General features: G+C 42.1%; 1 protein-coding gene across 7 annotated transcripts in view; it reads left to right on the plus strand.

The window, feature by feature from the left end:
* THADA (THADA armadillo repeat containing) overlaps nucleotides 1-22,898 on the plus strand; it is a 375,449-nt gene that overhangs the window by 75,618 nt on the left and 276,933 nt on the right. For 6 of the 7 annotated variants that reach the window (XM_051842959.2, XM_070069193.1, XM_070069194.1 and 3 more), the window contains exons 23-25: nucleotides 12,548-12,680; nucleotides 16,729-16,842; nucleotides 21,109-21,231. In XM_051842959.2, the coding sequence (XP_051698919.2) occupies nucleotides 12,548-12,680; nucleotides 16,729-16,842; nucleotides 21,109-21,231 (370 nt within the window). Of the gene's footprint in view, nucleotides 1-12,547; nucleotides 12,681-16,728; nucleotides 16,843-21,108; nucleotides 21,237-22,898 lie in introns of those variants that run through there. The other variant, XR_011386667.1, reaches the window with a different exon arrangement.

Consider the following 22,898-nt stretch of genomic DNA (forward strand, 5'->3'; position numbering starts at 1 on the left):
GTTCTTAATAGATCCAATGATTTGCCCATAGCCACACAACTCATTAATGACAGAATGACAGAACCAGTACTAGAATTCAGAATGTTTTTGGAACTTCATTCTGTTTCAGAGATTAGCAGTTAAACAAAGATTTAGTGATCTCCAGGTTTACCTAAGGAATTGTGATAGATTGTCCCTGTAGAAGATAAAAATATTGGTACAACGTGGACCTTGTTCTTAGAGGAACTTCCAGCCTAGCTTTTTGTTGTTGTTGTTGTTTCACTTTTTTTTAAAGACTTATTTGTTTACTTGAAAGTCAGAGTTACACAGAGAGAGAAGGAGAGGCAGAGAAGAGAGAGAGGCCTTCCATCCGCTAGTTCACTCCTCAGATGGCCGCAATGACCAGAGCTCCACCGATGTGAAGCCTGGAGCCAGGAGCCTCCTCCAGGTCTCCCACACGGGTGCGGGGGCCCATGGACTTGGGCCATCTTCTACTGCTTTCCCAGACCATAGCAGAGAGCTGGATCGGGAGTGGAGTAGCTGGGACTCGAACCAGTTCTCATACGGGATGCTGGCACTGCAGGTGGCGGCTTTACCCACTACGCCACAGTGCCAGCCTCCAGCCTAGCTTTTTACTCTTAGATAAATTAGAGAATTTGCAAGGCAGAAATTAAAGACCAAGACAAAAGTTCTACTTGCTGAGCTTTCTGTCCAAGGTGATGAGAATAATAATTAATGCCATTAACTCCCCCACCCCCCAAAATAAAAAAAAAGCAAAGCAAGAAGAAGGGCTTAGTGGGAGGCAGGTTGGTGACTTGGACTTGTTGAGTTTGAGGAGGTGTTAGAAGGCTGCCCTGAGGGACAGTAGACAATTAGAAATGGTCAGAAAACTGGGAGAGAGTGGTTAGGGTAGGAGAAAGTTTGACCTGGAACTCTCTCAGCTTTTTAGCACAGGAAGCCCTGCATTCTGGGAAGCCCTCTGTCCCAGGCAAACAGAGGAGTTGGTTACTCTGGCTGGAGGTCTGTCTTTGAAAGTCAGCCAAAGAAAGGTAAGTTGAAGCTCTGTGCCTGTAGAATGTCTCCCAAAGAGCCGTCAGAGAGAAAGGAAAATGTTGGACTCTTGGACTCACTGTTGTGTCTGTTGTTAAAGCTCAGAGACACTGATGAAATTCAGCATAGTTTCTACTGCATGTTCGCAGGTGTTCATACTTTCTTTAGATAATATTTTACATGAACCTGAACTGTACCTAGGTTTGAACCCTGTAATTTGCTTTGTTCTTGAATCTAGGGAGAAAAATATCTCTTGGCAGCATTTAGGCTAATGGAGTCAGTTTTAAAAGGCTACCTGGAGCTTTCAGTAGGAAATACCTTTTGTGACCTTAATATGCAGAGATTTGCTGAATGTGTTTATACCTGTTCCCAGAAACGAAGGCGCTGACTCACCTGCTGACTTGAATGGTGGCACCTCTTGTCACTGGAAAACAGTTTTGTTTATGCTTTCTTTTCTAATTACTCTGTCCCTTTTCTTTGTCAGTCTGGTTTATTAGACGGCTGACTCAATGGAGTTAGTAAATTCTAGGTCATTCATTCATTCATTCATTCAATAAATATTTATTGAGCTCCCTATTGGGTACCAGACCTTGTTTTAGGTCCTGAGAATGGAAGAAATGGGCAAGAAAAGTGTGTGTTCCTGATATCCTGGAGTTTTAATTTTAAAGGAGATACAGAAAAAAATAAAGAAACTATTAGATAGCAGTATGCGTTTTGACATGATGGAGTTTGATGGTAAGGAAAAGTCTCTTTTCCCTCGTAGACTGAAATAATGTTTAATACAAGGCATGTTGGACAAGAAACAGCAACTTTTTGAGGAAGAGATTTCCAAGCAATGGAAACTCCTGGTGCAAAATCTTTGGTGTATTCAAGAATAGAGCAGGATGAGATGAGATTGAATTAGGTTGTACAAATACATAGAACTTTGTGAGCTAGGATAAGGAGTTTGCATTCTGTTCTCCCTGGAATACAATTTTTTTTTAGTTTCCAACCACATGGGTGTAAAAAATCGAAAGTATCTTGGGAATTATGCAAACATTAATATGTGTAGAGCATAGTAAGTCGCTTTAAGGTTATAAAGAAGTCCACAAATATGTGTAGTAGTGTTGTCTGGATGTTGGGAGAAGACTAGATGGGAAAATGAGAAACTTCCTGAATCTGCCTACAGCATACATGGAGATACTTTCTGTTCCTAGAAAGTGTACTGTTCTTCTCTAAGCTACCGCTATCCTTTCCTGATTTATTTCCTACCTTTACTTGGAACCTTAGATCACTTTGTTCAGTATCATTAGTAGGTGATTTTAGACTAGTGCATGAAATGTTTAAAGTACATAACTTGTGAAAGTAAGCACCATGTTTTGACATGGTAGGTAGATTTTCTTTTCCCAGTTTAAATTTAAATGATATGGTACCCCAATTTAAGGTCTCCCCACACTCCCCCTTCAAAGTAGGTATTCTGTTTGCTTTCTGTGTTAAAGGCAGCTATAAACTTTGTTATGCAAATCTTTAGACTTGGGTAAGTGTAGAATTCCTTATAGCAACCTCAGTAGGATGGAGGTTAGAGGTGATTCTAATATCAGATTTCTTTCCAACTACTTGGCCCTGAAAGCCTTACCCTTCCACCAGTCCCACCCTTCCTTCTTTCTTTCTCTTTTTTCTTTTTTCTTTTCTTTTCTTCTCTTCTTTCTCATCCCCCTTCCCTTCCTTCTCCTCTTCTTCCTCTTCTTCTTCATGTGCAGGTAAGTACATGCTATCCGGTATCCTCTGATTTCCTCTGAATACAAGAACAGAATTCTCATGTCTTTGTGTTGTGTGTGTGTGTGTGTGTGTGTGTGTTAAAGATTTATTTTATTTATTTGAAAGACAGACTTGGCTGGCGCCGCGGCTCAATAGGCTAATCCTCCACCTGTGGCACTGGCACCCTGGGTTCTAGTCCCGGTCGGGGCGCCGGATTCTGTCCCGGTTGCCCCTCTTCCAGGCCAGCTCTCTGCTGTGGCCTGGAAGTGCAGTGGAGGGTGGCCCAAGTGCTTGGGCCCTGCCCACCATGGGAGACCAGGAGAAGTACCTGGCTCTTGGCTTTGGATCAGCGCATTGCGCTGTCCGCAGCGCGCCGGCCGCGGCGGCCATTGGAGGGTGAACCAACAGCAAAGGAAGACCTTTCTCTCTGTCTCTCTCTCTCACTGTCCACTCTGCCTGTAAAAAAAAAAAAAGACAGACTTACAAAGAGAGGTGGAAATAGAGAGAGGTCTTCCATATGCTGGTTCGTTCCCCAAATGGCTGCAGTGGCTGGAGCTGAGCCAATATGAAGCCAGGAGCCAGAAGCTTCTTCTTGGTCTCCCTTGTGGCTACAGGGGCCCAAGGATTTGGGTCATGCTCTGTTGCTTTCCCAGACGCATTAGTAGGGAGCTGGATTGGAAGTGGAGTAGCTGGGCCTCGAACCGGTGCCCATATGCGATTTGGTCACTGTAGGCCAGGGTTGTTTTTTTTTTTTTTTTTTTTGACAGGCAGAGTGGACAGTGAGAGAGACAGAGAGAAAGGTCTTCCTTTTGCCATTGGTTCACCCTCCAGTGGCCGCCACAGCCATTGCGCTGCGGCCGGCACACCACGCTGATCCGAAGGCAGGAGCCAGGTGCTTCTCCTGGTCTCCCATGGGGTGCAGGGCCCAAGCACTTGGGCCATCCTCCACTGCCTTCCTGGGCCATAGCAGAGAGCTGGCCTGGAAGAGGGGCAACCGGGAAAGTATCCGGCGCCCTGAATGGGACTAGAACCCGGTGTGCCGGCGCCGCAAGGTGGAGGATTAGCCTATTGAGCTTCGGCGCCAGCCAGGCCAGGGTTTTAACCCGCTACTGCATAGCACCAGCCCTGTGTATGTGTGTTTTAAGATTTGTTTATTTTTTACTTATTTGAAAGAGTTAGAGAAAAGTAGAGATAGAGATAGATTTTCCATCCACTTGTTCATTCCCTAAATGGCTGCAATGACCGGGGGTGGGTCCGAAGCCAGGAGCCAGGAGCTTCTTACTGGTCTTTTACATGGGTGACAGGGGCCCAAGTGCTTAGGCCATCTTCTACTGCTTTCTCAGGTGCATTAGCAGGGAGCTGGATTGGAAGTGGAGCAGCTGGGACTCATATGGGATACAGGCAACTGCAGGCAGCAGCTGTACCTGCTACACCACAGTGCTGGCCCCTGTATTGTGTTTTGACCAGTACAGATTATTCTCTCCTTGTCATTGCCTATGTCATTTACTCTGTTATGTGTTATATAGTGTTTTCGGAATCTACAGATGTGGTATTGTGTTAAGAATCTGTTTAAATTATTGTTTATTACTGTTTTCAGATGATGATGATGATGGCTGATGATATTGAGCTTGAGTAAACGTGTACCATTATTTGGTACCAGTGTTAGGGACAAATTCTGGTTTTGTCCCCAAAATGAACTCTTTTGTTTTTTTACATTATTCAGATAATTTTTAAATGATTAGCAAATGAAAAATAAAAGAGAATTAAGAACCATGGTAAGGTAAAAAATTATTAACAATCAGCAAATATATAGTTTTGCTTTTATTGATATGTATTTTTTTTTCTTTTAAAAAGATTTATTTTATTTATTTGAAAGCAGAGTTGCAGAGAGAGAGAGAGGGAGAGACAGAGAGAAATTTTCCATCTGCTGATTCACTCCCCAAATGGCTGCAATGGTCAGGACTGGGCCAGGCTGATGCCAGGAGCTTCTTCTGGGTCTCCCACGTGGGTATAGAGGTCAAACACTTGGGCTTTCTTCCTCTGTTTTCACAGGTGCATTAGCAGGGAGCTGTATTAGAAGTAGGGAACAGCTTTGCCCACCATGCCATATTGCCATCCCTGGATTATTCTTAACCCATACAAAATGAAAATCTGGGGGCTGGCATTGTTGCATAATGGGTTAAGCCTCCACCTGTGATGCTGGCATCCCATATGGGTACCAGTTGGAGTCCTGGCTGCCCCACTTCCAACCCACCTCCCTGCTAATGCTAATGCAGTGGAAGATGACCCAAGCACTTGGGCTCCTGCACCCACGTGGGAGACCTGGGGGAAGCCCCTGGTTCCTGGCTTCTGCCAGGCTCAGTCCTAGCTGTTGTAGCCATTAGGAGAGTGAACCAGTGGATAGAAGATCGTCTCTCTTTCTATCTCTCCCTCTCTGTGTAACTCTGCCTTTCAAATAAATAAATGAATCTCTTTTTAAAAAGAGTGAAAGTCTGTTCATGTGGAAGGGACAGGAGTCTCCTCTCTAGTGCTAGAAGCCCTTAGTTATAACAACGTGGTAACTATGGTAAAGAAAGATGTAGACAGAGGCTTCCCCGGACTCAGTTGAGGTTACATAGGATTCATTTCCTGGCAATCCAGTCTTGATAGTTTTCTGGGAAATTTGCTTTGTAGATTGTCTTTCAGTGTACTTCATGTGTTAATTTGAAGTTAGTTGCTTTGTGTTTTCAGGTGAAGTCATTTCTTTAGGCCACCATGAATCATTCAGTTAATATAAGAAAAGACTTGATTAACAGTAATAAACTTCCCTTGTTCCCCAAGGGAGCTGGAGTACTTCCAAAGTGAATGAGGCACAGTTCATTTCAAGTCAGTCATAAGCGAGTTACCCATTGAATGGGTTTTCGGCAGACTGTTTCAGTTCCCCAGCTAGCTTTCCATCCTTTTCACTCAGAACTACTTCAACCCCCACCCTTAGGTAAATATGTAGGGACTGAACTCAATCTGAAAGTAACCTGAATAAAATAGGATTAGGATTAGGATTCTTAAAAAACAATATACTCTGGAAACACCTTCCAAAGCAACCTGAAAATGCTTTCTGAATTATGTGCTGTTTGGAATTTTTATTATAATGATCTGTTTCTAGGGCACAGCATAGTGCAAGGCAAATACCAGGTACTTAATAGATTTTTTTTTTTTAAATGAAAGAATGAAATCCACTGAAGCAAATAATAGAGAGTTGATGGTGTCTTTATCACGAGCCAGATCAAGCCAGATGTGTGACCGAGCATTCCCGGCAGACACCTTGAAGTCAGCCTTTTCACTAAGCAGGGACTTGGGTGCGATCTACGTTTTCATTCTCTCCATCACTTATTCCCTGTATGACCTTGGGCAAATTATTTAATGTCTCCTCCCACATCTTAGAAGGTGTATATTTTTGCCTTTTGGTTTGCTGGCTGTCATTAGAGGCTTCTTTGGTAGCTTTGTTTCTGCTCTGGGATCATTCTTCTCCATCTGAAGCACGAGATCAGATAGCAACATGTTGGATTTCCCACTCCACACTGCTATGGGGACATCACAGATCTAGTTCCTGACTTAGGAACCTGGTCCGCAGTTAGTTCCCTGTGCCCATGACTTTTCCAACTGCTGCAGCCCTGGCAACTGGCAGAGGCCCCTTTTTCAGTCTTTTTTCGTGGAGAGTTTCCTGAGGTAAGGTGAGTTTTTCCACAGGAGCTGGCTTCCTGTCCACCACTCTAATTCTAAACCTGAAGCCTAGTGGGTCTCTGCTATCGGCACGCTTACTGCTTTGCATCTCCCTTCAGTTGTACCCAGATGATTATTTTGTTGTTGAGCTTAGGGGGTTTGTATTTGTACATTTTGGGTCTGACTAATATGTATGTACTGTGTGTTGGAGGATGTGTTGTCAAAATGTAAGCCAGCTGTTCTTTCTCTGTCAGAAGATTAGTTGAAACTTTAAAATTTGCTTTTTTCATGCATAATAGTTTAGAAAACTATTATGGGGCCAGCAATCTGGCACAGTGGGTTAGGCTGCACTTGCAACACTGGTGTCCCATATCAGAGTGCTGCTTTGCCTTCTGGCTGCCCTGTTTCTGGTCTGTCTCCCTGTAAATATGCCTGGGAAAGTAGCTGAGGATGACCCAAGTTGCTTGGTCCCCTGCCACCCTTGTGGGAGACCAGTATGGAGTTCTGGGCCCCTGGCTTTGGCTTGGCCTAGTCCTGGCTGTTGTGGCCATTTGGGGAATTAGTAGATGTCAGAAGATCTCCCTTTCCCTCTCACATTCTCTCCCCCCTCTCTATAACTAACTAACTAACTTTCTTTCTTTCTCTTTGTTTGTTTGTTTCTTTATTTCTTTCTCTCTCTTTGTTTCTTAGTATTTATTTATTTAGTTGAAAGAGTTACACAGAGAGAGAAGGAGAGGCAGAGAGAGAGAGAGAGAGACAGAGAGAGAGAGAGAGGTCTTCCATCCACTGGTTCACTCCCCAGTAGGCCGCAACAGCCAGAGCTGCACTGATCCGGAGCGAGGAACCAGGAGCTTCCTCTGAGTCTCCCACATGGGTGCAGGGGCCCAAGGACTTGGGCCATCTTCTGCTGCTTTCCCAGGTGATAGCAGAGAGCTGGCTTGGAAGTGGAATAGCCGGAACTCGAACCAGTGCCCATATGGGATGCTGGCACTGCAGGTGGCGGCTTTACCTGTTACACCACAGCACTGGCCCAAACTCTGTCTTTCAAATAAATAAATCTTAAAAAAAAAAAAAAAAGACCTTATTATACACATTGCAAAACAAATTCAGTTATTGCTTCCAATGATCTTCATTGTACAGAGCAGGAAAGTGAGAAGTGGAGAGGGGATGTAAATTGCCCTGGATCATACAACTATTTGATGGCAGAGCGGGATTCTGAGCCACATAACTGGGCTCCGCAGCGTGTGTTCCTAACCACTGTGATATACTCCCTCTCATCTGTTGGTTGGGAAAAAATGATACTTGCTCATAGAGCTGTTGTGTTGCAAGGATGAGGTAAGATAAGGTATGAAAACCCTGCTCTTGTAACTGATGTATAGTGAGCATTCAGTAGTCACTGTGGCAGGTAGTATGATAACTTAATTTTTTTTTTTTTCCAGGCAGAGTTAGACAGTGAGAGAGAGAGACAGAGAGAGAGTTATAGACAGTGAGAGAGAGACAGAGAGAAAGGTCTTCCTTCTCTTGGTTCACTCCTCTAATGGCCACTATGGCCAGCACTATACTGATCCGAAGCCAGTAGCCGGGTGCCTCCTCCTGGTCTCACATGCAGGTGCAGGGCCCAAGCACTTGGGCCATCCTCCACTGCCTTCCCGGGCCACAACAGAGAGCTGGACTGGAAGAGGAGCAACCGGGACTAGAACCCAGGGTACTGGCGCTGCAGGTGGAGGATTAGCCAAGTGAGCCACAATGCCGGCCATATGATAACTTAAATAAAACATATACATTAGTTTTGTTTAAAATATAGTGTGCCTCATTTTGGTAAAAAGGGTGGAGATTCTATTATTGGGCTAAATTCTTGATGTAGCTGTGTGGCAAGACTGGCCTGCGAGAGATGCAGAAGTAAGAAGCAAGGGAATCAGGGATATATGATCCAGTGACAAAATCCAAATTGGAAACCAGACAACTAAAGGGTTCTGCATTAATGCTGATTCGATCCTGGGCATTCTAGAGCAGAACAAGGTTTAGACTAGATGGAAGGAGTTGGTGCTTTGAGCATTTCCCACAGCTCCTGAGCTTTCTGAATCCCTGGCCTTGGGCAGAGAGGGCTTTCTTGAGAGCCTTTGCCAGACTTGGCCTTGTAGCACATTCTTCAGGCCTTTGTTTTCAAATTCCCAAAATTAACAAGGAGAATGTGGTCCTTAGTATGTAATACTCAAAGGAATAAATAGGCTTGCATAACTGTTTACAGTTAGAGTAGCCAAGAATCTAAATCAGGGAAGTGCCTCTGGGGCCTTGACTTAAGCTGTTCCCCAGTCATTTCATCTATTTTCTCAGCCGCACATAAATGGGCCTTCCACTATTCTACCTACACACATCCTTCAAAGTCTAGCTCAAATGATATGATACTGTGTAGACCCCTGTTCACCTTATGCCTAGTAGTTGCCGCAAGTAAATTAGCAACTTAGAGAAAGGAAAGGTCCTTGTGAGGTGCAGTATTTGGAAGAAGCTTCAGCAGTTTGAATAAATAAGGATACATGTGGAGACATTCTTAGTTGGGAATATGGAAAAAGAGAGAGAGAGAGAGAGAGAAAGAGAGAGAGAGAGAGAGAGTGTTAGTATGGGAACCAGCAAAGGGAACAGATTTCTATATAGTAGTTTGGTTACATTTAAGTAGCGGGGTTGAGTCTAGGTCATAGGTGACCTTTCAAGCTAAGAGAGTTTGATCGGGATGGAAAAGGAGTTAGATAGATCAAGATTTGGTCATTATTCAAGAGCTAGTTCTTGCATGGAAGGGTGATTCTTGGAGAGAGCAGCCTACTCTGTTCCCAGGCCTGCCTGCCTTCTCTGGTTGGTTGATTGGTTTGTTAGAACCTCTTCTACATGCCCCAAATCTGCCCCTGATGCTGACTTCCTGCTAATGCACACACTGGGAGGCAGCAGTAATTATTTAAATAGTTGAGTCTCCCTGCCACCCACATGGGAGACCTAGATTGAGTTGCTGGCTCTTGGCTCTTGGCTTTGACTCAGCCTGCCCTAAGTTGTTGTGTGTGCTTGAGAAGTGAACCTGCAAATGGGAGCTCTGTCTGTGTTTCTTCCTGTCTAAATAAAATAAATATTTTTTCAAAGTATTTATTTGAGAGGCAAAGAGATAGAGACAAATAGAGGAACAGACCGAGAGAAGGAATGCCTCCCATCTGCTGGTATATTCCCCAAATGTCTCCAGTGGCCAAAAAGCTAAAATTGTGAGGTTGGAACTCAACTCAGGTCTGAGTGGAAGGAACCCAATTAACCTGCACTATCACCACTGCCTTCTAGGGTCTCTGTTAGCAGGAGGCTGGAGTCAGGAGCTGGGACTAGGTATAAACTCAGGCACTTTTATTTGGGATGTAGGGGTCTGAACCATTAGGCCAAATGCCTACCTCTGATTTCAGTTTTTGGTCAGAATACCATGTGAGGATGATACCAAACCAGCAATATTAGTAATAAAGAAATAATTCCAGGATGCTAGTGTTTTGGCACAGCAGGCACATCCCATATCCTGGCTACTCCACTTCCAATCCAACTGTGCTAATGTGCCTGGGAAGCAGCAGATGATGGGTCAAGTACTTGAGTCCCTGTCACCCACATGGGAGACATGGATGGAGTTCCTGGCTCCTGACTTCAGCTTAGCCCATCCCTGACTATTGTGGGCATTTGTAGAGTGATCCAATGCATGGAGGATCTCTTCCTTTCTCTCCTTCCCTGCTCTCCAACCCCTGCTTTTCAGTCTTTAAAAATATAGAAAGAATTATTCCATGAAACACAGGACATTTATCTTGATTTTTTAAAGAAATAAAATCCAGTGGTTGGGAAGTAATTTCAGTTTTCAAAAATGTAAAAGTGTGAGAAATTCACTTCAGTTGTGGAAAATTTCAAATGTAAATGTGTGTGTGTATAAGTACATGTGTATATATATATATAACTATATATATACATAAATACACACACAATCATATTTAAAAGTAGAAAGACTAATATAATAAATTGCTTCTTCCCATTACCCAGATTTTTTTTTTATTAGACAGAGTTAGTGAGAGAGAGAGACAGAGAAAATTCTTCCTTTTTCCATTGGTTCACTCCCCAAGTGGCTGCCACAGCCAGCGCATTGCGGCCAGCATGCTGCGCTGATCCGAAGCCAGGAGCCAGGTGCCTCCTCCTGGTCTCCCATGCGGGTGCAGGGCCCAAGGACCTGGGCCATCCTCCACTGCACTCCCGGGCCACAGAGGAGAGCTGGACTGGAAGAGGAGCAACCAGGACAGAATCCGGCGCCCCAACCGGTACTAGAACCCGGGGTGCGGGCGCTGCAGGCAGAGGATTAGCCTAGTGAGCCGTGGCGCCAGCCAATATGGATGTGTTCTTCTGTGTCCACGATGCTACCGACACATCCTGTGAATAATTCCTTATTGTTATCTAGTACCTAGCACATAACACATTTCCTCTGTTACTTTTTGACATTTGGTTTATTCATATCCAAATATAAACAGGGTTCACACAATGCATTTGATTGTTATGTTTTTGAATCTCTTTTGAGCTAGGGTTCATGTTTGTGATAGGTGGTTTTAGTGGCCAAGGGGGTGAGTGGGAAGAAACAGATTGAGGTGATGTGTTTTAAACGATATTGGAAGGAAGCTTGAAATCGCAGCCAACCGAGACTAGGGAGATTTGATTGTAGCCTATATGGCTGAAATATTTGCTAGGTTCTTAGCAAACTCTTAATGAATCCTTTAAAGTAGTATTATTTATATGTGTTATTCTATATGGAACATACAGCTAAATTTGAGTTATTGTTGTTTTAGTCAGAAACTGAAGTTGTTTATTTTACACTAAACTAGAATAATTGGGAAAAAATTCTAAATATGTATGTATGTTTAAAGATTTATTTATTTATTTGGAAGGCAGAGTTACAGAGAGCCAGAGAAAGAGAGAGAGGTCTTCATCTGCTGGTTCACTCCCCAAATGGCTGCAACAGCTGGAACTGGGCGGATCCAAAGCCAGGAGCCAAGAGCTTCCTTGGGGTCTCCCATATGGGTGCAGGGGCCCAAGGACTTGGGCCCTCTCCTACTGCTTTCCCAGGCCATAGCAGAGAGCTGGATTGGAAGTGGAGCAACCAGGACTTGAACCGGCATCCATATGGGATACTGGCACTGCAGGTGGCAGATTTACCTACTCCTCCACAGGGCTGTTCCCCCCCTCCATGTGTTTTTAAGACATCTAATTCTCAATATTTATTAGAAATCAGATATTTTTCTGGTATCTTTCTCAGTTTAGAAAATATTATTTTTTCCTTTGGACTTTATTTTCATATATTAATTTCAATTAAATTCAGTTATCTTCCTATGATAATTTGTGTACTTATCACTAAATATGCTGTTTCTTCAAATAATAGTATAGAGTCTGGTAGGACATAAGTGTAGATATTAGAAAAGGTAAATTGTGTGTTCTCAAGTGCCATAAATACACTCAATGTGGTAGAGCAGAAGCTCACTCATGCAGTTTTCAGAACAACCTTACAGCGTTCCCGCCTCTCTGCAGTGCACTGGCTTTCTTGATTCTCTCTAGGCTCTGGTTCTCTCTAGGATTTATTTATGGTAGGCCACATTGTGAGAGAGATGAAGTGGTTACTAAGGAATAGTTTAAAATGTTTTATTTGCGTATAATTTCTGTAAGTATAGAACATAAGTCACAGTAAACAATGAAGTTCTGTTTTCTTTGTTGGAAATCTTGAGTCTTAGCAGCATAAGACGTGTGAGGGCTTGACTAGCCTCTTCACAGCACTTGGAGCATGGTTGTGGACCTATGTGTTAAAGCTTCTTTAGCAGTCAGGCACATGCTCCACACACAGAAGTTGTGGAATCTTCAATAACTGAACCCTAAGACCCATGATAAGGAGAGTAGATGGAAAATACAAGGGGGACTTTTTAGTTCCGCACCTCCCACCCAGTGCAAGGGTGACTGTTTCCTGAAGCTGTACTTGTGTCAGCAGCTCGTGCATTTACCTTTTGGTGCTTGATAATTGCTAACGATGTTTACATATGCCTTGTAGGTGCCCTGATGTGAGTCTGCAAAAGCTGCCGGAACAGTGGTTATGGAATGTTTTGGAGGAAATTAAATGCAGTGATCCTTCCTCTAAACTCTGTGCCACAAGGCGCAGTGCTGGAATTCCTTTCTACATACAGGTACTTATCTATAGGACTGCAGTGGCTTGTTTCTTTGTCTTTTGATGGTAGTGTATTCTGATCCACTTAACACATGAGTGCGCATATTGCATGAGGGACATTTCTGTCTTTTCAGTTCTCTGAGACTTTGTTTTGCTGCATGGACAGTGTGTTCCTGTGGCATTTCTGTTCTTGGAACAAACCCTCTAAGAGGTCAATCTTGTAATGTAAACAGAGGGTGGTATAATGAATAATTATACCGCTTATGTATTAAGTAGGGAGACATCACTATGATACATTCATCGCTCCCTTCCAGGAAGTGCATATGTTACATTTTCTTAAAAAAAAAAAAAAAAAGTCTTTAGGGCTGGCAGTTTGGCATAGCAGGTGGATCCATAGCCTGTGATGCTGGCATCTCACTTGGGCGCCTGTTCAAATCCCTGCTGTTCTACTTCCAGTCCAGCTCCCTGCTGATGCTCCTGGGAAAGCATTGGAAGATTGCTCAAGTATTTGGTACCCTGCCACTCCTGTGGGAGACCCGGATGGAGCTCTTGGCTCTTGGTCTTCATTTCAAGACCCTCAAAATTCTTCCTGTAGGCCACCAATGTTAACAGATTCCTTTGACTCCATCCAGAAGATAATCATAATCTCAGTAATAGTTAACATTTATTAGTGGTTATTTCACATATATTACTTTTTTCAATCCTTTCCCTAGCCCTGTGATATAGGTATTGTTAACATCCATATATCCTAGAAGAAGGAGCTAGAGCTCAGAACAGTTAAGTTGCTTTCCAGAGGCCATGGGTATGGTCAAAGCCAGGCTAAGACATGGGTGTAGGCAATCTGACTCCTGAGCCCCTCTTCCTATGAGAATATGTCTGAATTAGTGTGTTTTTCTTTGGACCATAGAAAGAAACACTGTGAGCCCTTGCTTTTTCTCATGGATCATTATACCTTAAAGATGGCTTCGTATTTGCACACTCAGATACTGCTATCAATTGGAAAATATTTATTTTCACAATGTAGAAATTATCACCTTCCCGAACCCAAAAAATAAAAAGCAGTACCCTCACAATATTTAATCTGTCCTGTCTCAAAAGGCCTTTGTTTAATACAGAGTAAAGTCTAGGAATGGTGGAGTATAATAAAAGTAACAAGAAGTGAAATTAAGGCTCTGTGTCGCTAGGGCTCCTATGTCGTTTCCTTCTTTCTCCTATTCCTCCCTCAAAATCCCAAAGTTCCTCCATGGTTATTTTGGTGACAGTGGGTGTGAGTTGCAGAGGTTTTCGACAGAGATCATCGGCTTCGTTTTTCTGGACAGATCTTAGTGACCTTCAGAAATCCCCTTCTCCCTCATCTGGCCCCTGCTGTATTGGTGTAGTTCTCTCTCCTGCTTGTAATTCATTCTGCCCTGGTGTTCATGCCTTCGTTGTCAATCTGGGGATGAGTGTAAAGGAAGGAGCAAGGTCTTGCTGCCTGTTTGTGCTGTGTGCTCATTGTACTCTGATGCTCAGCTAGTTCCAAGTACTGGTTTTAGGGACAGATGATCACGAGGTGTACTTTCTCACCTCAGCCTTGGCACGAGTGTCACAACTTTGCCTACTTCTTTGGGGAAAAAACCCGATCTTCCCCAGAAGGCATTTCAGTAATTGTGTGTAGCTTTCTTATTTAATTTGAATAAAGTCTAAAGGAAAATATGCTTAAAGAGAGTCCCTATTTCTCTTAGCATGATTTAGTAGTAAAGTTATATTGTTTGTTCTGGAAATCTCTGTTTAGCATTAATTGTGGAGAAATATTGCTTAACTTTTGAGTTGACTATTTATGTAGACAGATATAAAATTTTTAAATAGTCTTTCTGAGCATAAATGCACTGTGAGAAATCTCTTTTTTAAAGTTTAAATTACTTATTTGAAATAATAACAGAGGGAAAGAGAGAGATCTTCCATTGCTGGCTCTTTCCCCACATGCCTGCAACAGCCAAGTCTGGGCCAGACCAAAGCCAGACGCTAGGAACTCCATCTGGGTCTCCCATGTGCCTAGCAGGGACCCTAGTACTTAGGCCATCATCTGCTGCCTCCCAAGGTGCACATTATCAAGAAGCTGGATGGGAAGTGGAGGTGGGACTCCTCCAGGCATTCCTAGATGGGATGCGGGCCTGTGGCAACTTGTCCTGCAGCGCCATAACACCAGCCTCAGGAAATTTCTTTTAAACCTCACTATTTTGTGTGTGTATATCTTAATATTCCTCTTTTATGGATTATAAATGCTTCAGAAGAAGCTGAATAAGTTAAAACTGTCATACTTGGGAACCAGTAACTACATACTTATGAAGAGTAGGTGTAGAGGGAGTCTGAAAGTATGGCTAACCTGACTTTTAACAGTTTTTTTGAGATATAACTCACTGTACAATTTGTGCTTTTAACATGCACAGGTCAGTGGTTTTTAGTATATTCGCAGAGCTGCACAACCATCACCACAGTCTGATTTTAGAGCATCATCCCCCCAATCCTCTATCCCCATTAGCAGTTATGCCCCCTTTCTACTCCCAGCCCAAGACAACCACTGTTCTAGCTTCTCTCTTATAGATTTGTCTATTCTGGGTATTTCATACGAGTGGAATCATACAGTATGTGGTCTTTTGCATCTGGCTTCTTTTACTTCGCATCATGTTTTCAAGGTCCATTCTGTAGCATGTGTCAGTATTTCACTACTTTTTGTTGCCTCAAGTGGTTTGATTTCTTATTTTTGTTTATTGCCTGTTGGCAAAGTGTTAGAAACAAGGGGAATGAGCCGCTGCTTGAAAATTCAAATGTAGGAGCCCTGTAGAGCTTGTAGTATTTTCGTCTCCTGGAGTTTCCAGTGCTGTGATTGTGAGTTGATTAGTCCTCCAGGTATACTCTTCTGGAAAGAAGTAAAGAACTGATCAATCTCTAGGGAGCCTCAAAATTATTAGAAGAAATTTAATCCAGTTTTTTTTTTTTTTAAAGAAAAGAAATTTAGAGTGGAATAAATGTGTTACCAAACTGAGTTGCATATTGTGGTTAAGCCCTGCCACCTAATTGAAGTCCTTAAGGAACTGTCAATAAGAGTCATTTCTCAGACTCTTAGAGTTAGGTAATTAGCAAGCAAACTGGAAGTGATCTCAGGAATGATGGGATTTCGCCTTAATCTCATTTTACAATGGTGGGCATTTGGTGCAACAGTTAAGATGCTGGATTTTCTTTCTCTTCTCTCTCTCTTTTTCATTCCCTCTCTCTCTCTTTCCTTTTTTATTTGAAAGGCAAAGATACAGATAGAAAAGGAGAGAGAGAGAGAGATCTTCCATCTGCTGGTTCAGGCCCCAAGTGACTGCAATGGCTGGGACTAGGCCAGGCCAAAGCCAGGAGCCAGGAGCTTCCTCTGGGTCTCCCACAGGAGTGCAGGGGACAAAGCACTTAAGTTCTCCTCTGCTGCTTTCCTAGGTACACTAGCAGGGAGCTGGATTGGAAGTGGAGCAGCTGAGACTAGAACCAGTGCTCTTGTGGGATGCTGACACTGTAGGCAGAGGCTTAATCTTCTGGAGCCACGGAGTCGCCCGTAAGGTGCTGTTTATGTGCCCACGTCCAGAATTGGAGTGCCTGAGTTTGAGTCCCAGCTCTGCTTCTGATTCCAGCTTCCTGCTCATGTGCATTCTGGGAGGCAGCAGGTGATGGCTCAAGAATTTGGGTCCCTGCCACCCACCCATGAGACCCAGATTGGGTCCTAGGCTCGTGAGTTTAGCATGGCCCAACCTGGCTATTCTCAGCATTTGGGGAGTAAACCAGTGGATATGAGATATGTGTCTCTTTTCTGTCTCTCTGCCTTTCAAATTAAATAAATTAAATAAATAAATAAGTAAATAATTTTACAGGTAAAGAATCTGAGTGATGAAGAAGTTAAGCCACTTGCCCAAGGCCACGTAGCTCAACTTGCTTGCCTAGATAACCATTTTTGTAAAGGGGATTTTGCATTTGGGGATTGATTCAGGAGCATGGCAAATAGGTATATGTAAAATAAGAGTCTCGTTAATTTTTGCCTTGTTTTTCCATAGGCGTTGTTGGCATCAGAACCAAAGAAAGGCAAAATGGATTTGTTGAAAATAACAATGAAGGAGTTAATCTCTTTGGCTGGGCCTACAGATGACTCACAGAGCACAATCCCCCAGGTAATAATGGAAATATACAAACCCTGCATGAAAGACAGTGTTTTTAAATCTTCACTGTATTTTTTAAAAATAATCTGCTAAAGATACAGAATTCTTGAAGATGGGCAGCTATTTGAAGTTTATATGGATACTTTTTTGGGTTATTCATCTTTCCTGTTCACAAAAGAAACCATTTCTTTAGTTGATATATTTTAATCTAATACACTATTTTTAACCTAGGATGAAAGCAGTCAACTTACCTAAAATATTTTATAATATTGCTACATCTAAAAGTTAGAAAATGAATATGTTATCACTTGTTTTTTTTGAGTTGGTGTCCATTTTTAACTTTTGGTCTATTCATATTTTAATTTTAGCTGGCATTTCCCTTTTTAGTCACTACTTGTATGTACAAAGTTGAATTAAACACTCCTTACAGCTCCACTCCATTGCTAGGTAGTAAATACCTATCAATTTCTTGTGCTTTGTAGTCTAGGCTTCCTCAGGAAATTCTTCACAGTAGGACCTTCCTATGTAACTGGAGGAGGCCATGTTCAGTCACAGAACTGATTGAGAACTGAAGTACAAGCAGTTTTATTTCAGCGCTTGTGAGCGCTGTTGAAGGGAAGCCCAAGGGCCAGAATGGCGGCTATTGGCAAAGGAAGGGGTTCACAAACATATGGCACGTAGTGGCCAATGACTGTAAGATACAGAATTTCTTGATTTCCTTAAGAAATTTGACTAAACTGTTATCAGTCATCTTTCCTAAATGATCATTTCAAAAAATCTTCCGATGAAGTATGAAAAATATAATTGAATCCATTTTCTTTAACTGTCACTTTAAATATGTACTGTTTTATAAGACCATTTTAAAAAATGGAATTTGGCTTTAAGAAGTTCTGAATAATTATTGCTATACTCTGCCTCAAAGCAATTAATGCCATTCTGGTGATCATTTTTTTATGAAACAGTGAAATTTAAAAATTTTGTCTCTTGACTACTCTTTTAGGCTTTAGTTGTTAATTTACTTTTCTCCCCTCAACTCCCTGGTTTATTTTTTATTATTTTTATTTGTGTTTCTTTGAAACATTTCAGCATACAAAAATGTATAGTATCTAACAAACATCCTTGAAACCAATCCTAGTTTAAGAAATTAAACATTATAGGTAAAATTACACATACCCTGTGGATTTCTGCCAGCCTCATTCATCTTTCTTCCCTGAGCTGTAGCCACTACTGGAGTTAGTGTTGTCATTCCCATGTATTTTTTTTTAAAATGATTTATTTATATATTTGAAAGGCAGAGTTACAGAGTAAGAGAAGGAGAGACAGAGAGAAAGATCTTCCATCTGCTGGTTCACTCCTCAAATGGCTGCAGTTTGGGACAGGTGGAAGCCAGGAGCCAAGACTTTCTTCCTGGTCTCCTACATGAGTGCAGGGGTCATGGGACGTGGGCCATCCTCTGACGCTTTCCCAGATGCACTAGCAGGGAACTGGATCGGGACTAGAGCAGCCAGAACTCGAATTGGATGCCAGTGCTGCTGGCCATGTCATAACCCACTGCACCACAGCACTGGCCCCTCCCATTATTTCTGTCATACATTTATGTCCGCCTTTTACATCTGTAGTATCAAGTACTTATCTTTTTATAGTTTTAGATTTTTCAATAAACATTATTTCTTAAGATTAGAAACTCTAGTTCACTTTGATTTCTTTACAAAATTGTTTCTTTGAGAGGCACACACAGAGAGTGAGGGCAAGACGGCTGCCGTTTTCTGGTTCATTCCTCAGATGCACATGATGGCCCTGGCCGAGCTGCATTTGAAGCCGGGAACCAGAAGCCCAATTACTTGATATTGCTGTGGCCTCCCAGGGTGTGCGTTACCAGGAAGCTGGAGACCGAAGGCCTATGTGTGATATCCGTCAAACCCAAGGACTCTAGCCTGGAATGTGAGCATCTCAGCTGCTAGGCCAAATGTCTGCCCTTCATTTTTTGTTCCTTTTCTGAACAGTGTTTCTTTGAGGGAGTGAACCAGTGGATGGGAGGAAGCACTCTCTACATTTCTCGGACTCTATCTGCCTTTAAATATTTTGTTTGAAAGTAAATAAATAAAAATTTTAAAAAGAATAGTATTTTTAAGAACATTCTTATAAATGGTGAGCATGTGTGTTTATTCTCTTGAATACACATGTAAGAGTGGCTGTTGGCTGTTATGATAGTCAAGTTACACTAGACTCAATAGAATAAGTTTGGGAGTTTTCCTTCTCTGAACATCTTATATAAGATTGTTCTTTCACGGTGCAGGTGCTGTGGCTCACTTGGTTAATCCTCCGCCTGTGGTGCCAGCATCCCATATGTTATCTAGTCCTGGTTGCTCCTCTTCCAGTCCAGCTCTCTGCTGTGACCCAGGAGGGCAGTGGAGGATGGCACAAGTGCTTGGGCGCCTGCACCCTCATGGGAGACCAGGAAGAGGCTCCTGGCTCCTGGCTTCAGATCGGCGCAATGCTGGCAGTAGCGGCCATTTGGGGAGTGAACCAACAGAAGGAAGACCTTTCTCTCTGTCTCTCTCTCTCACTGTCTAACTCTACCTGTCAAATAATTTAAAAAATTTAAAAAAAAAAGATTGTTCTTTCAATGTTTGGAATTCATTGGTAAAATCATATGGATATGTTTATTATTTTTATGGTTAATTCATTGGATTTTTTTTTTTTTTAGTGTCTAGGAGAATTAAAGATTTCTTTTTTTTATTTGAGAGACTTGAAGATGAGAGAGAATTCTCATCTGCTGATTCATTCCCCAAATGCCTGAAATGGCTGGGGCTGGGCTATGAGTGGAGCCAGGAGCCAGGAATATGATTCAGGTCTTCCACATGGGTGTCAGGTATCTCAGTACGTGAGCCGTCACTGCTGCCTCCCAGTGTCTATGTTGGTGGAAGGTTAGAGTCAGGAGCCAGAGCTGGACTCAAACCTAGCTACTCTGTCCTAGCACTTGGGCATCCCAGCTGGTAGCATAACCACTGGACCAAGCACTTGCCCCTCTCGTCTTATTTAATTTTCTTTCTCTCAGTTTTTTCTTCTATCATCTTCATTGGACACTTAGCACATTCGTTTTCAGTGATTTTTTTTTTAAGTTTATTTGACAGGTCGAGTTATAGACAGAGAGAGAGAGAGAGAGACAGAGAGAAAGGTCTTCCTTCTGTTGGTTTACTCTCCAAATGGCCGCTACTGCCGGCGCTGTACTGATCCGAAGCCAGGAGCCAGGTGCTTCCTCCTGGTCTCCCATGTGGGTGCAGGGCCCAAGGGCTTGGGCCATCCTCCACTGCCCTCCCGGGCCACAGCAGAGAGCTGGACTGGAAGAGGAGCAACCAGGACAAAAACCTGGCACTCATATGGAATGCTGGTACCCCAGGTGGAGGATTAACCATGTGAGCCATGGCACCAGCCCATTTTCAGTGATTTTTATAAGTATCAGCATATAAGATCCTATAAATGTTAATGTGTACTAACTTTATTATTCAGCTCTAAGTTTTTTTTTTTTAATTTTCTTTGGCCGTTAATTTAAGATGTGTCAATTTTAGAAGCATTTAAAGCAATATTTATAGCTTAATTCCATTGTGATCAGCATATGATATATTATCACTATTCTTTTGTTGAGACTTTGTGGCTAGATGAATAAAAAATACATATTTCATGTGTGCTTGAAAAGAATGTATTATTTGTTAGGTGCAGGATTCTACATATCTTCATTGTGTCAGGCTTTTTTATTGCATTGTTAAAGTCTAATTTTTTTAAAAAATTTTATTTATTTATTTGCGAGGCAGAGCTACAGAGAGAGGGATAGACAAAGAGAAAGGTCCTGCATCTGCAGGTTCACTCCCCAAATGGCCACAATAGCCAGAGCTGGGCTGATGCAAGTGCAGGTGCAAGGGACAAAGCACCTGGGCCGTGCTCCACTGCTTTCCCAGACCATAAGAAGAGAACCAGATCAGAAGAGGAGCATCTGGGACACAAACCAGCGTCCATATAGGATACCGGTACCATAGGCAGAGGCTCAGCCTACTATGCCACAACGCTGGCCCCCAAAGTCCAATTTTTAAAAAATGGATCTGTCAGTTTTGGGTGTTTTAAAAATTAAATCTGCTATTCCTTTTTTTTTTTTTTTTTTTTGTATTGTCTCTTCTTGCCATTCAGTCATTTTTTTGTTTTCGGGCTGTGCTGTTGGGTATGTACAGATTTAGAATTCTCATAATTTTCAACCTACAACTAATTTTCAGCTCTTTGTTCTAGGTTCATGCTTTAAACATCCTTAGAGCTTTGTTCAGAGATACACGTCTGGGAGAAAATATTATTCCTTACGTTGCTGATGGAGCTAAAGCTGCAATTCTGGGCTTTACATCACCTGTCTGGGCAGTAAGTGCTTTTGTCATTTATTTTCATTGACAGAATTAAGCTTGTTTTAGTAAACTATCCTTTCACTAGATGATAAATATATATATATATATATATATGTACACACTGTGTATTATCAAGGAGGGTTTTTAAAAGATAAACCTTGGTATCATGCTACTTTTTGATTCTTGATATTTTTATGGTTTCATTTATGTTGTTTGTTGGCTTATTAGCCATTACTCTTTTTTTTTATTTATTTATTTTAACTTTTATTTAATGAATATAAATTTCCAAAGTACAGCTTATGGATTACAATGGCTTCCCCCCCATAATGTCCCTCCCACCCGCAACCCTCCCCTTTCCCACTCCCTCTCCCCTTCCATTCACATCAAGATTCATTTTCGATTCCCTTAATAACAGAAGATCAGTTTAGCATACATTAAGTAAATATTTCAACAGTTTGCTCCCACACAGAAACATAAAGTGAAAAATACTGTTTGAGTACTAGTTATAGCATTAAATCTCAATGTACAGCACACTAAGGACAAAGATCCTACATGAGGAGTAAGTGCACAGTGACTCCTGTTGTTGACTTAACAAATTGACACTCTTGTTTATGGCATCAGTAATCACCCTAGGCTCTTGTCATGAGCTGCCAAGGCTATGGAAGCCCTCTGAGTTCACCGACTCTGATCATATTTAGACAAGGCCATGGTCAAAGTGGAAGTTCTCTCCTCCCTTCAGAGAACGGTACCTCCTTCTTTGATGACCCATTCTTTCCACTGGGATCTCACTCGTGGAGATCTTTCATTTAGGTTTTTTTTTTTTTTCCCCAGAGTGTCTTGGCTTTCCATGCCTGCAATACTCTCATGGGCTTTTCAGCCGGATCCGCATGCCTTAAGGGCTGATTCTGAGGCCAGAGTGCTGTTTAGGACATCTGCCATTCTATGGGTCTGCTGTGTATTTCACTTCCCATGTTGGATCGTTCTCTCCCTTTTTTATTCTATCAGCTAGTATTTGCAGACACTATTCTTGTTTATGTGATCCCTTTGGTTGTTAGTCCTATCATTATGATCAATTGTGAACAGAAATTGATCACTGGGACTAGTGAGATGGCATTGGTACATGCCACCTTGATGGGATTGAATTGGAATCCCCTGGTATGTTTCTAACTCTACCATTTGAGGAAAGTCAGCTTGAGCATGTCCCTCTTGGTTTTTTTATTTTAGTGGTTGCTTTAGGGTTTATGGTAGATATTTTTAACTTATTTCAATCTACTCTTATATGATATTTCACCATGTCATTTAAAGTGTAGGAACATAATAACAGTGTACTTCTGTTTCTCTTCTCCCTTTATATTTTTATTGTTCTACATTTTACTTTTATGTATGTTGAAAACCCACACTACATTGTTATTTTTGTTTAAACAGTTACCTTTCTTTTCAGTTTACCATTTAAACCATTTGCAAGTATACCCAATTCGTGTACAATATCTCACCCACACTGGTACATTTTCAGGACTTTTTCATATCCTCAACAGGGCATTAACTCTCCATCTCCCACCCCCTCAACCCCTGGCAACCTCTGTTCTACTTTCTGTATCTGAATTTGCCCGGTCTAATACTTCCTATAAGTGGAAATATAATATTTGTGCTTTTATTGGGTTATTTCACTTGTATAATGTTTTT

The sequence above is a fragment of the Oryctolagus cuniculus genome, chromosome 2 (genome assembly GCF_964237555.1).
Source record: "Oryctolagus cuniculus chromosome 2, mOryCun1.1, whole genome shotgun sequence".
Lineage (NCBI taxonomy): Eukaryota > Metazoa > Chordata > Mammalia > Lagomorpha > Leporidae > Oryctolagus > Oryctolagus cuniculus.